This window comes from Anastrepha obliqua, chromosome 1 (genome assembly GCF_027943255.1).
Source record: "Anastrepha obliqua isolate idAnaObli1 chromosome 1, idAnaObli1_1.0, whole genome shotgun sequence".
NCBI lineage: Eukaryota > Metazoa > Arthropoda > Insecta > Diptera > Tephritidae > Anastrepha > Anastrepha obliqua.
Window position 1 is genome coordinate 81,205,812 of NC_072892.1, and position 15,448 is coordinate 81,221,259.

Consider the following 15,448-nt stretch of genomic DNA (forward strand, 5'->3'; position numbering starts at 1 on the left):
GAAAAGAAAAATTATTGTTTTATTTCGTCTTTTATTGCGGGCAAATAAGCAAAGCTTCTCAAAATTTTCCACATATAGGAATCTTTGTAGATGCTAACATCTACATGCACGCCTACAAGTACACCTATACACTTAAATGCAAACACAAACATTTACGCTTACACAGGATAGTCGCTGGGCCCATTCCGCCAGTTGGGCGTTTCGTCTCATTTCTTTTGTGCAATTAAATTTAGTCTATTCGTCCTGTACTTGATGCGCTGGGCATATGTATGTATGTGTCTTGTTTCGCTTTTAAAGTTCACAAAGTTTTTCAGTTAAAATTCTCTGTTTGTTTTTTCTTTTTCTCCTTTTCCATGCATTTAGTTGTCTTTTGTTGATTTTCCCTTTTAGCTTCTGTTGTTTTTTTTTGTTTTTTGTTTTTTTTTTTAATTTATATATTTTTATATTTATTAAATTTCTGCTGCTTCTTCTTCAGTTTTAATTTCTACTTTTTACATACAGTCATTTCTTCATTGTTTGCTCTCAGGCTATCCGGCACCGCCCTTGTGCCTTTTGTTTGAAAACAACAAATGTGCAAGTACACGTAAATAAGTATTTTACCTTTCCTTACTAACTTTCTACAATTCGTCGTTTCAATTTTATATTTAGTTCCCTTTACATATTCCCTTTTTTATTACTAAGTATGTACTTTGTGCCTTGTTTGTTTTTGTTTCTGTTTTATGCTATATATGAAGAAAGAGAGAGGGATATTTTTCTAAAGGTACATATCAGCTGGGTTTAACTGTAGTTTTTACTACAGCGAACCAAGATTTTTGTTTCTACTTTCGGTTGGTCGTTCGGTGGGCCGAGACGGGGTTGCATCGAAAACCGAAGCCGGTGGCACCTACCGTCAGGCAGCCGGTGCGTAGTGGTAAGCTTTCTATTTTATCATTCAGTAGCACAACATCTGCAACACAGCTACCTGCACTGCTAGTATGGCCCATGTGTATGTGGCTGCAATTGTGAGGCTAATGGTTGGTCTATCAGCTGCCGCCGCTTCGCCGGAATGTGAGGCGCCATTACCAAGCGCTGCCATTCCTATGCTTGGGGCTGTAGTTGTTGTTGACGAAGTTTCCATTCGTATGAGTTCAACTGTATCCAGCAACCATTCGTGGATCCATTTGTGTGTAAGTGAACCGGTTTAAAGGCGCCACAGGTAGAAGATGCAAGGAGAAACGCGGCACATGGAATAATAAGAAAAAGAAAAAAATTAATTTGGAGTTAAATTTCTACAGCATAAAAAGTACATTGTAACCCACAGATCGCTCCCTCTCATTGCCATCCGTCAGCAATGGTAGCGCTGAAATGGGTTGCCAAAGTATTAGATTGACATTTAGAGTGAAGGCAAATTGATGAAATTAATTGAGCACAGCGAATAGCTAACCAGCATCAGGTCAAACGTGTACATATGTACGTACATACATACATACATGCATGCATTTCTGCTGATGTAGGCATTAAGAATAACGATTTAAAATGCGACCTACACGGCCATACTTTCATACGTTTCAGCAAAATGCTATTGAGCTGCATTATTGTTGTTATTTTAAGAATACCATTTACTCGTAAACCGACTGAAATAAGTAACTGAACTGCCGCAGTTAAAAAAAGGTCGAATAGCTTGTGGTCGAAAACCAATTAAATGTATTTTCAAGAGTAGCAGGATCTAACAAGCAAAGCAGAAAAAGTAGTGAATAGGACAAAATTAAAAAAAAGTACCTACTTTTTTAGTAAACTAATGAGTGTAACCACGGCCGCCGTAGCAGAATTGTTTCGCGCGGGTTCGAAACCCACCATGGGCATGAAATATTAAGATGATAGAAAAGGTTGTTTATGACAGCGGTCGCCCTTGGCATTCAATAACAAGCCTCCGAGCGTATTTCTGGTAAGATAAAAAAACCATCTGTCCTTCGCAGGCAGTATAAAACTGTAGGCCCCCATTTGTAGGACAACATCAAGACGCGCACAATAAATTTTGAGAGGAGCTAGACCAAATACCCCAAAAAATATCGGCGCGCCAATTATAAATGAAGAGAGTTTGTAAGTTATCAAAAGATTCGATATTCTTGAAGAGAAACATTTTACTAAATTAGGTAATATTATGTAACACCAGGTAGCCGTTGCTGGGCTTAACAGTCGTTAGTATGAAGCTTATAAAACAAAGATATCAAAGGTTGAAAATTGTTAGAAAATTTCCCCAAAACTTAGGCATATCTCGGCAAGCATAGGATGTACAAGAAGCTACTGTGCTTAACCTGTAAAGTGGGGGGCGCCTGAATGCAAAATGCACTCTACAGTAGCGAAAGGTTGCGACAGCATGCGAGTCCATACATACTACACTGCCTCATATGAAATCGAGGGGTAAATCCCCTTTTACAGTAAATAATGATATGTTTTGTTTTTGAACTTGATTTTTCATTTTATCAGAAATGATAATTACCTAAATTTTAAGAAATTAAAAAAAGAAGCAATCACAAAATACACTTGTTTACATTTTCAGTTTTTTGCAACGATCTTTTTTCGACATATCTGCAGTTACTTTATCAAATATGTACACGCTAAAGTACTATTAGTGTTTCATTTTGTTGCTAATGAAATAATTAACACTTGAAATTAAAAAATATTATATATTTAAAACACATTTACTTATTATTTATTAAATCGTAGGAGGCTTCTCAAACAATATTGATGGAATTTTTTTCGAGTTAAGTCATTGCAACATAATGAATATCTAAATCCCTTTACTAATTTCAGGATCCCACAACTGCAAGAAAGAGATCCCGAAAATCGCGGTATCATAAAAATTAATAAAATTGCCAACCCGAATACATACGCCAGAACGTGCACGTCATAGCGTTAGAATGGAATATACTCGTATATATATGTAATTGGCGGGTACACCCTTTTTGGGTGTTTGGCCGAGCTCCTCCTCCTATTTGTGGTGTGCGTCTTGATGTTGTTCCACAAATAGAGAGACCTACAGCCCTCCTACTTCGAACGGCAGATATTTTTAACACACTTTTATTAGGTCGGGTTGTATGTATGTATGTATGTAACGGAATCTTTGAGCTTAATTTTTACTGACTTCTAAAAATCTAATCGACTTGAAATTTTGCACACCTATCAAGGACCGATGACAATGCAATAATTTGATAAAAGTTTTCCATTATCCTTATTAGGATTGCCAGGATTAATATTTTCTTTTTTTTACTGTGGGCAAAAAGTAAGGTGAATTTGATTGTAAAATGAAAAATCTTTATTTATTCTTGTAAATCAGTTTCTCAGGCTCCCTCCACGAAATAAGTTCTTCATCCCGATTACTTCTTTATCACGGCCGATAACTGCATAGCTTTAGACTCACAGTCGATAAGAAAGGAATTAAATATAACACGAATATATCAAATCATTTATTCACTGACTGCAATGATAACAATAATTTTCATTCATAATAAAAAAAAATAGTTTAAAGAAAGTAAAAAACACATTTTTTTGCTAATCGAACTAAAAAGTAGAAAATAAAAAAATAGTTAAAAAACCAAAAAAAAAACGCTTTATTGCTAATCGAACTAAAAAGTAGAAAATAAATTTTAATGACAAAGAGACCTATAATGAAGTAATAGCAAATCGAACGATCAGTCATAGTCAACTACCTCAGAACAGAATTATAACAAAAATTAAGATAAAAAAAGAGTAATTCAAATTAGATTTAAAAGCGTGGGATGCATTTTGCTTCACTTTCATAACCCTCTGTACATAGGTAGTTGCCAATAGAATGATTGTAATATTTACTATATCAAGCCTGCCGAGGGGCGACCGCTATTAGAAAAAACTTTTTATTTATTTTGTTGTTTCACCGAGATTCGAACCTACGTTCTCTCCATTTATAATGGTAGTCACGCCTTCATCCGTCGTCGTTGTCTTCTAAATTGCATAGCTTGACTTAGTCATTTTAAATTTTTTATTCACAAATAAATAAAATTTCACAGACTGAATGTATTTCTTCAACAAAAATCAAACGGAAAATTAAAGAAAAACAATGTTGCAAGTAAATAATATTTAAATATAATAACAAAATATCTTTTTAAGTTTTGTATCTCTTTTATTAGTTCCTTGCTGTCTTGGCGTCTACACAATTTAATATTATTTACGAAACAAGTGTATTGAAATCAACCTTTACTCCGTTTGCGTTTCACCTTGCTTTTTGAAGACTTTATTTGAATGTAGTTTGGACGTGGGAAACGAATTGGGCCCATGGCAGAGAGAAAATGTTTCACCACAAAACCAGCATTGTAAGCAAAATTGTTTTTTATCGTCGTCAGAAACCTGAATAAATCCGAAAATTTCATCTGGAGTAATAAAATTACGTTTCATATTTCTTAATCATATAGACTTCATGCTATCTAAAGCGTACTCCATTTTTTATCAGAAGGAAAAGTTTGCAACTTACCATGTATCTTACCTATTGACAGAATTGAACGAGCACAAAATGTTGTTTAATGTATGTTCTCTCTTCACTGAATTTATCTGACCCTGTCCGTTCATATAAATCCCGCTTACTTCTAATTAGTAGAAAGTAGAAGATCGATGTTGTCGCTGTTTTTTTGATTGTTCAACATTATCGAGGCTGAAATTGACTGTTGTGATGAAACAATGAGCAGCGCAGCGAATAAAGATCCAGCGACTGCGTTGGCTGGGTCATGTCATGCGAATGGATACATACGCTCCGGCTCTGAAAGTATTCGATGCGGTACCAACTGGTGATTCCCACAAATGTGAGCTATGGATTGCAATGAAGTAACATACGGCACGCAATTCCCCAATGTTGCTTTTTGTCGCGTGAGATACAAAACAGCGCGTCCAGTACACTTTGTGCTGTTGCACAAAAAACACGGATTTCGCGGCATTGGTTTTTAGTTAATTTTTTTACTATGCACAAAATATTTATTTTCCAATTTCCACAAATGAAAAGTAATTTCATTAGGGTTAAAACTAATGACACTTAGTGCAAACTTTCAAACAATACATTCAAACGAATTGTCAAATAAGCACGCATACGTTTTTTGTTTTGTCTATGATACTTTGCTCAGTGTATACACTGTGACTTCGTCTTTGTTGTTCGGCCATGAGCTATAGCTATTGTGCTTCGTCTTAAGGGTAAAATATTTTAGAAGCAAAAACTAAGAAGCTGGCTTAACAAAATTAAACAATTCACTTAGTCGCATAATCTTCGATTCCGATTAAAGTCGACAAAATAATTCAGTAGATTTAATAAATTTCATCACAGAAGGTGTTTATAAATATCATCGAATCGAATATATCAAATACTAAACACAAATAATATTTTATTCAAGTCCTCCAATAATATTGTCTATCGTTTTAAAAAGAATTTTATTTCCGCTTGCCCTCACTACCCAAATAACTGTATCACTACGCCTAAAAATAGGCTAAGCAAAATTTTACTTAAATTTCATGCTCAACCGCACCGGATATAAGCTAACGAATTTCCGTCTAGCTATCACTCATCATTTGATTGATGACATGGATTCAATTTTAAATAATTTAAAAAGTAATGGAAAAAGGTGTCATGTTTCTGAGTTCCTAACCCAAATCCGCTCATACAACTTGTTCGGTTGGTGTGCATTTACTCGAAAATAATTTCATTCCGACTTTTGTTAGCTACGAGAAATTTCTGTGGACAGTCATTCAACTCCTTTGCGCAAATGAATCCCAACACAAATATGTCAACAAAACAAACAAGGATTAAGCGAAAACAAAGTCAACAGCTTTCCCATTTCAGACTGGACGAAGTGTCTGAAAAACCATTGGCAGTAGCCGGCTAAACCATGGCTTTGTGGCAAAGGCCAGTCGAGAGAAATATTTCAAAACCAATTCAATCAAATAACTGGCAAAAGATTTTCAATGTTTTGATTTATTTCTCACGTGCATACAAATTTGACGGATTAGAAACAAAAGTGAAACTTGTATCAAATAATCTGTCCTGGCAGCGATGATTGGGTGACGATGCAGGGCACAACACCTTTTGGTGTTTATAGCTGCGACAGTTGAGTAAAAGCTGAATGAACTTCAAATATCATTTTGCTTTTACGCCCCACATTGCACAATTAATTATTTATGAGTTGAGAAATTAAACTCTGCTCGACTTTTTTGCGTGAATGGAATCTTGAATGAAGCGCAAACTTTTACACATTTAAAGTGCCAAAACAAAAACAAAAACTAAACAAAAAACAAAAAAACATATAACAGTAATAAGACCAGAAAAACCAATAACAGTTTCCAGTGAACTTTTGGGTTTTTGTTCTCTTGCTGACCTCCGTAGTTAACGCAAATTTATTTTGCATTCATTTTCTGTAAAGCTAAGGTGTGGAATTTTGGCTTGGCAGAAAACGCGTTAGTGCGTAGGTATGTTATAATAAATTGCTGGTATAATAATTTACTACAATACATAATAGTGTAAATACGCAAACACGAGGAAGTTTCTGAAGCCGCCACTCATTTCTCTGTCCGCCCATCTCGTCAAACAATTACAAACGCACGAACATATTGGCGACTTAGCCAGCCAAGTTGTTGCTGATTATACGAGTAAGTACAAATAGGTTAAGCCACGTTGCGTCTGTACTATTTGGCAACGCACCTGTAGGATAACTGCAGCAATAACTCATGAGGCGGAGGTGTGCATTAGTCCTCCACAAGAAATACACAAATTATTTCTCACAATTTACGACAGTTTGACGCCGCCCCAGTGCCGGTACTCCAACTCCCCAAATAACACTCATAAAAGGCGAACGTTTAAGTACAACTTAATGACTTCCTTCGAAGGTTTGGAACTAACGCCCATGTATGCCTACACATATACAGTCGGTCTAATAGAAGCGTGACTGCCATAACCTAGAAACTATTTCAACAATTCGATTGTATTGTATGGGCTCATAATATTTCTTATACGCAAGAGATTCAATCAAATGTATAGTCACCACCATTGGTTATAATGGTTGCACATCTTTGAGTCATACTTTGTGTTAATTCCTGCGAAAGTTGCGGACGTAATCGGCTCCAAGCCAGCCGAGTTTGCCTTGAAAACTGTCCATGTCATAACGATCATCAATTAATATTTGCTTTTCTTTGAGTTTTTGCTTAACTATTGTCCCAAAATGTTCAATAGAGTTAGCACCAGGCCAATCGAACATTTCAATCCCATTTGCTGTTTCCACTCTACACACTTTCAGCTTCGTCCCAATGTTGGCTAGTTCTTCTAAATATCGCCGCAGTTGATAACAGTGATGGTTTTTAGTAAATTTTATTATTCAAACCTGCATTCAAATTGGTGGTAAACACAAATAAATGACCAAATCTTTTTCTCGGAGAAGCAGCCCCAAACATGAACCTTTACATGAAAGATTACCAGTTCATTGAGTTGTCCATTATCAGCAGTGCACCAGAACTAATGTATGCAACTATTTGCCCAAGAGGAGGATTCATCGGTGAATATTGAGTTTGCCTAATTCCGTTGTGAATTTGTCTTAGCCCATGCAAGTATTTTTTTCAATGTGCAATAGTGAGAGCAGCGGTTTTTTCAAACTGCTCCGGAATTCAAGGTCTTCTGCACATCAATGTCCTCGAATCGTGTGTATGGATATATTAACACCACTTTCCCTTACACTGATTCAGCTTCACCCAACCATAAGTTTGGCTTTTCGGTTGATCTTGCTTTGTAGAGGTATTTTTTGGGCCTCGTCCGAAGAAGTTATCAACGTCTTTGCTTCGGCATACCGTTGCACTCATTTATTTCTGAACGCTGCTTTAAATAGTTTTTCATGCGAGGAACTCATTTTGTAAAAACAACGTACGCTTTCTAAATTTCGCCAAAACCAACAAATTGCTCAACGCACATTATGAAAAGCACCCACCTACTTAGCAGCAATTAAATTTTTTTTATAACGGAACTCAAAGTTTGAATTTTGCCGGACACGCTTCTATTAGACAGACTGTGCTGGTTTGAAATATGCCTTAAACAACGCCAATATAGCAAGCCAAAGGTTATAAGTTTTCGGGAGCGCAAACAAAAAAAATAGTAGCAAACAAGTCAAGAAAAAGACTTTCACATACATGCATATGTACATTAGGATGATCCTCTTTTCGCGAGCACGCCTTAGATTTATTCGATTTGCTTACTAATTATTATATTTTGCAGTGTAGCAAAAACCTTCACGTTTTACCACACTTTTGTTAATGACAGCTCATACACCCGTAGCTACATTGACTGATTAAGAGTATAGTGAAGGGAAAAAACCTTAGATTTTTCTTTAGAAAATTATTGGTAATCAGGTTTTAAGTGAAAACACGATGAATTATTTCTTTTTATTTGGTTTAAAATGTATTTATTTATTTAATTTTTGTTAAAGTGTACGTATATATTATACATTCTTTGGAATACGATCAATATGTTGGCGACCTTGAATACGCCGATAAAATCGCTCTCTTATCACGGCCTAGAGGAGCAAACTTAATGACTTAAGCTTTCAAGCTAAAAATCTAGTACTACGAACCACTGCACAGTGGTCCCGCCGCGTAGGAAGAGCGGTCATAAGAACTTTTGGCGTGATAAATGACTTTTTAGTACGTTTTTAAGTTGTTTTTATTTGTTACAAAAACATTAAGACATATAAAAAGTAATATATATAATAAGAGTATAAATAAGATATAATAATAATAATATATATATTAATAAAGTAATATATAACTAAAATAAAAAGTCAAAGGAAAATTAGGTACACACATTTTTTATATAAAATTTTTTTATTTCGTTTAAAGTTTGGCATAAATCTTAAATTATAAACAATAATGAAAAAAAAACATTAAATTCCGAAAGGATGAGCATAAAGTATACTTTGATACCAGTTAACTTATTCTTATTTATGAAAACAATAAAATATTCACTTCCAAAAAGTGAATCAAATAATAAATAAATCTAATACTTCTCTTGACATCATAGATATCTTTTTACATGGTAATTTTCGTAGACTAGATATAAATGGATCCGAATTAAGAAGTAGCCTGTGCAAAAGATCCGTGTTAGTTACAGTTCTTGAGTGCTTTCTGGTATTGTCACGTCTGAATTGTATCACTAATTTATTACATGATTCAGCTGCCTCCTCTGGTAATTCTCCAATTGATAATAAACAATAATCGATCACCTCCGACCCATGAATGAGCACTTTATGAACTGATGCAGGTAAATTATACCATGAATATTTACTAACTAGAATTTTAGCAGTGTCTAGTGCGTATATTTTGAATTTATTCGAATTAATTTTAAAACCAGATGAAAGACATTGTAGGAGATAGCTACATCTGTCTATAACGTGTTTTTCTATTCCTGTGATTTCGGATGATATGGTTGAATGAAGGAAACATTTTCGTGCTGTATTTCCATCATTAGAGGTGCCACTTCCTCCACTTCGCTGTTTGTCAACTATCAAGCCTAATTGTTCTCTAAACTCCCTCTGAACAAATTCCTTTCTCTTAGCTAAAAGTGCTTTTTGCTCAGATGAACGTGCTTGCCACCTTTTAAATTCAATTCTATAAGAAACATGAATAAAGTATTCAAAAAATCTAATCCAAGAATGCAGGGGTAATAAACCAAATTCAAATCTACTGGAGTTTACTTGTTTGTTTCCACACTTTTCTAAGTCATTCATTTCTTTAGGTGTCGCACCACAAATATAAGATTTACTCGTACATGAGTCACATAGGTACAGATTAGACCCTATATCAAGCGCAATCGCAGGTCATCGCAGCTGGGAATTATTTTTCTTAAAGAGGACATACGTAAGAATATTTTAATGTATGTTTCATTTGTGCGGATTCGTGCGAACTTAGTTAAAACTTTACAAACTTCTTATAAAAAAAAATAAACGACAAATTTTAAAGTACGATAATAATTAAAAAAGATAACAAAACGTTTAACATGTTGTACATACCTTCAACTTGAATTTCCATTGTACAACAGGTCATAAACACAGTAATGCTTAGAAAAATAACACTTCTCAGAACTGCGTAAGTACGGAGCGGAGACCACGCTAACTCTCACTTTTCAAATTCTCTTACTTTGGAGGCACAATTATAAGTGAATTGTTTGTGCAGTTGAAATTTCTTTTGTACTCTAAGTTACTATGACTAATGAACTAACATTTAGCTAAATATTGTTGCATAATTTTAACATGACTATTTTCATCCAATGTCCTATGGCGGAACTACTGTGCACTCTCAAGAAACCCAAAACTATGGAAATCAGCATCATGCGCCAGAAAACGTTCACACTTTTTGGAGATTCCTCGATAACGTCAAAAGCCGCACCTATCTCGGAAACCAAATCACCCTGGACGGTGGAGCAATAGATGATATTGGTACCACAACAAAAAAAGCAAAAGCTCCATTCTGCTGTATGGCGAAACATGGTTAGTGTCTATATCTGCGACTCAAAAGTTGCAAGCATTTGTAAACCGGTGTCCTAAAACCAGTTTTATAGACTGAAATAGACACTGAAATACGAGAACACAAATGGAAGTGGATTGGCCATACACTGCGCAAACCAGCGACCGGCATACAGGTAAGTACAATGGAACACACACGGGTCAGGCCGCAGGGGACGCTCTAAAGTATTTTGGTGATGTAGCCTTAATGAGGAGCACTCAGCTCCTCTCTCGACGACTCTCTTACGTGGACCCAAATTATGGCAAAAGCGAAAAGCAGTCAACGGTTGTTTCGCCACTATGCGCGCAAAGCAGGCGCTCTAGCAACTAACAATAATAATACGCATACATACATACATATATGTTTGCTTTTAGCACATGTAAACGGCAGACTTTAATAAATATGCCTTCATTATGCCTAATTTTAGCTCATTTCCGGACAAAAAATAAATCTGAAGAGGCTTTATTTTGCACTGTGAGCCACTTTCTTCCGCTTTTTTTTAATATTTACCGTTAGTAGACTTGGTAGAGTAGGTATATAAAATGAAAAAAATTGTATATTCGTGAATGGCGATTTTGGCTGAGAAGGTTAAGGGCTACTCATAAATAGCAATAAACTAATATACACCTATTATCCAAGTATTTTTTAGATTACAGTCAATTGTTTTATTTTTTAAATTATAATTAAGATCCTTGTGTGAAAAACTTAAATACCATCACTTTGAGCTAAAGAATCGGGCAATTGATGGACAATAACAATACAGTGAACCATCCTCTACATAACGAAGTGCAGTGCGTTGAGTGCACCGTGTCAGTCATGTTTAAATTTTTTGTCAAAGTAAGGTATCCAGTGAAGCTTAAGTCGATTTACCTACCCGACAGAAATGCAATTAAAAAGCTCCAAAAATTGTTTGCGGTGAGGCATTCTACACCGCATTGTATATTTGGGAATTTGACATCTGTAAAAAATTCTATTGATGGTTTTATTCAAAATGAATGAAATAACATAATAATTTGCACAAATTGAAAACTTTTAACTTCTTTTGAAAACTGTTTTTTAACTGTTTAAAAACTCATCACATTCTTCTTTGTATCGAGTTTTTGATATCCTATAAATACCACCTTAATCAAAAAGTTCCCGGAACAACCGCTATATGACGCTCTAGGTCAACTGATCTGAGATCTCTTTTGTTTTTGTTTAGGTTGCCATATCTATGAATGACATTGCTACCAAAAATGTATCGCCATTGCTTCAGATTTATTAAAGTTACACCGTCTTGAGTAGGCCTACCTCTGCACGTGTTTTCGAGTTTTTACAGTTTTAAAAATGGATTTAAATTTGAAATAACGACTTTGTAATAAATTTTGCCTTAAAAATAGATTCAATGGTGCGAAAATCTTAGTAATGTTGGAAAACTATATATTTCGTTACTGACACTATAAAGAAAGCCGACGTTTACGAGTGGCATGAACGCTTATGAAGATGTGGTGAGTTCATCGAGGATGACGTCGGCATCGAAAACCCATGTTAACGTCAATAAAGTGAAAGAGAAATTGTTACATAATCGCAAATTAACCATCAAAGAGCTAGCAAAAGACTTAAGCATTGTTTGTGGATCTTTTCAGAAGATTGTAGTTAAAGATTTAGGTTTGCATCGTGTTGCTGCAAGTTTGGTTCCAAAGGGCCCGAATTTCACCCCAAATCCATGATTTTCAAGACTGAATCCAAACTTCAGTCTTCAAACGCATCATTACTGTAGACGAGACGTGAGCTTATGAGTACGACATGCAATCCAAGCACCAGGCACTAGTCAAGTAAGTGGAGAACTCCGAAAGAACCAAAGCCAAAAAAACCACTTTGTTTTCAGTCAAAAAAAAAAAAATCGATGCTCACAGTTTTTATGGATTAAGGCGGTATTGTACACCACGATTTTTTGCCGAAAGGTCAGACAGTTTATAAGGATTATTATTTGGACATTATGAGATGTTTACTCGTATGAGAATCAGTTCGCCTAAAATGAAAGGATTTGCAGGAAAAAAATTCATCGATACAATCCAACCGCCATCGAATTCAACTGATATGACTCCCTGTGACTTTTTCTTGTTAGATTGAGCTACAAAATCACTATGGGGAATGCGTACGAAGAAAGTAATGGAAAAATCGAACACGGTTCTGATGGCTGAACCGAAAATAGAGTTTGAGAAATTTTTCAAAAGCTGGATGAAACGCTGGCAGAAATGCGTTGCAGTAGATGGGTAATACTTTGAAGGCGATAATATCGCTTTTGAGGAATAAACTTGTACTTTTTGAGTTTTTTGAATATATTCCTTGAACTAAAGGGCGATTTTTTACCTATTATCTTTTTAAACAGTTGGTTTAAACAGCTGACGCACGTTTCATGTTTTGTTTCACTGTCAAACATCTTCAGTTTGGTTTATAATTTAACCATGAATCGTCTTATAAACGAACAACGCTTGCAAATCATTGAATTTTATTATAAAAATGCGTATTCTGTTAAGAAAGTTTAAAGTCGAAAAATTGTGTTCAGCGACGAAGCTCATTTTTGGATCAATGGGTACGTAAATAAGCAGAATTTTCGATATGGGAGTGAAGATCAGCCAGAAGAATTGCAAGAGCTACCAATGTATCCAGAAAACGTCAAAGTTTGGTGCGGTTTATGGGCTGGAGGTATCATTGGACCGCACTTCTTCAAAGATGCTGCGAATCGTAACGTAACTGTGAATGGTGAGCGCTACCATGAAATGATATCCAACTTTTTTTTGCCCAAAATGCAAGAGCTTGATTTGTATGACATGTGGTTTCAGCAAGACGGTGCCGCATGCCACACAGCACGCGTAACAATGGACTTGTTGAGAGGCGAGTTCGATGAACAATTTATTTCACGTTCGGGACCTGTCAATTGGCCACCCAGATCGTGCGATATAACGCCTTTAGATTATTTTTTGTGGGGCTACGTTAAAGCTCATGTCTATTTCGACAAGCCTACTTCAATTAACGCATTGGAAGACAACATTAAAGCATTTATGTGTGAAACATTGGAAAGAGTGTGCCAAAATTGGACTAAGCGGATGGACCATTTGAAGCGCAGTCACGGTCAACATTTGCATGAAATAACCTTCAAACATTAAATTATATGGACTGTACTATCGATTTAAATAAAAATTGCATGCATTTTTCTGAATTTTACGTGTGTTTTTTTGAAAAACTTTCTTATAGCTCTTAAAAAATCACCCGTTATTTCATGAAATTAGTGTAACAAACGTATAGATATGACGAAGCATTTGTCCAGCCGCTTTAACTTCGTTACACCGAGGTTTCACTGTATTTATATATGGGTGTTTTCAATGTGGAAACTTGCAAGTGACCGAAGTTAAATTCGCAGCCAATGTTAGCAATGCTCCTTTTTGTGAACAATTTGTTTGAGTTCCTTAGAGCTTAACTTAATTTGAATCACTTCATGGACAGCAAACCTCTTCAGCACATTAGGTAACCCAATGTGACCTATGCGACGTTTCGGGCATTACACACACATTCACAATTTTTAGAAAATTTAAATGAATAATGCAATCAGCTCAATGGAAACGCTGACCCTTAAGCCGTTGGGTTCAACCTACTTTACGCCTACATAAATCACGTCAAATTCCAATGAAGCTCACTCAAAATCTAATAAGTATGCATGTATTTCATAATAAAGTTCGCATGCATAGATGTAGTTGTGTATATACGTACACACGCCCATAAATGCAAATGTATGTGAGTGAAAGCGAGCTGCCCGATTACAGGCTCGAATAGCATTCACCACTACCCTACAGTATAGTTAAACAGAACCACAAATTTACATGGACTATGCATAAATATTTCAACGGTAAAATTGCCACTTTCGCTTTAACAGCTTACAGCACAAAAAACATCGAAAATCACCAATCCCAGCGAATACGAGTACAGTAGGCATGCAAAGAGCCGGTCACACAATCGTTCACATGTATGTACTACAAATACATACATACATTGATATATTTTGTCCTTCTGACATCTCTGTGCATTACTTACGGTCGGACGGCAGTGAAGTGCGAGTTTGAGGCATCTGCCAGTAATGTAACAAAAAGCACGGCTAGGTTTTATTGGGACAACCTGTACTCACCTTTCACCGAGTAGGTCTTGTAATCAGCAAACATCTCCCCTTGACCTATTGCTGATGGTATTGTGGACAAGCACGTCAGTTCCATACGGCCATTGTTGTTGTGCGCCTCCTCCAAGTCAATATTAAGCTGGCTAAGTGAGAACATACCCCGCTCCTTTGTAGCCGCCGTTACAGCAGCTGCTGCTGCTGCAACACCAATGCCGCCGCCGGGATGTGATATTGGTCGTCCATAGCCGGCAGCCAGTTGACTCATCGGTCCGGCGTTTGGTGGTATGCCGAGCTCGTTATTTAGGTTAGGCGGCTGAGGCCCGAATCCGCCGCTGTTGAGGGTGCTGCGTATTATGCCGAGGGCATTCTCGTTGATGTGCCGGCGATATTTCTGCTTTGATGAGTTTCTGTGAAAGCAAATAATGCGAAATGAATGCAAAATCAGTTTGCTAGAGTACGAACTTGCAATAATAATGAAAATATGGGAAGTGCGGTGAGTTGGTTACATTATATTAAGTTTTTCATCATTTATTCTCAAATTCGATAAGTGCATCAAAATGAGATTTTAATTCGTGTGTTTTCTTAAACTACAAAAACAGTGAAATTTCATGTTGAATGGAACATTTTAATTTAATATTTAATTGAATAATTAAATGAATTAAACAAATAAAGTTTTAGTAAATTGGCTTAACCACGTCAATCACGGACTTGAGTTGAAAATGGATTTGGGGGTTAAGATATCCAGAAATAGGAGACATATTATCTAAT

The 15,448-nt window shown here is 36.0% G+C and overlaps 1 protein-coding gene across 1 annotated transcript in view; it reads right to left on the minus strand.

Moving 5' to 3' along the window:
• Positions 1–931: 931 nt before the first annotated feature.
• The window catches only part of LOC129235637 (uncharacterized), a 181,604-nt gene continuing 167,087 nt past the window's right edge, over positions 932–15,448 (minus strand). The window contains exons 8-9 of the mRNA XM_054869585.1: positions 14,693–15,087; positions 932–1,131 (exon numbers count right to left, since the gene is read on the minus strand). Coding sequence (XP_054725560.1) covers positions 932–1,131; positions 14,693–15,087 — 595 coding nt within the window. The remainder of the gene's footprint in view (positions 1,132–14,692; positions 15,088–15,448) is intronic.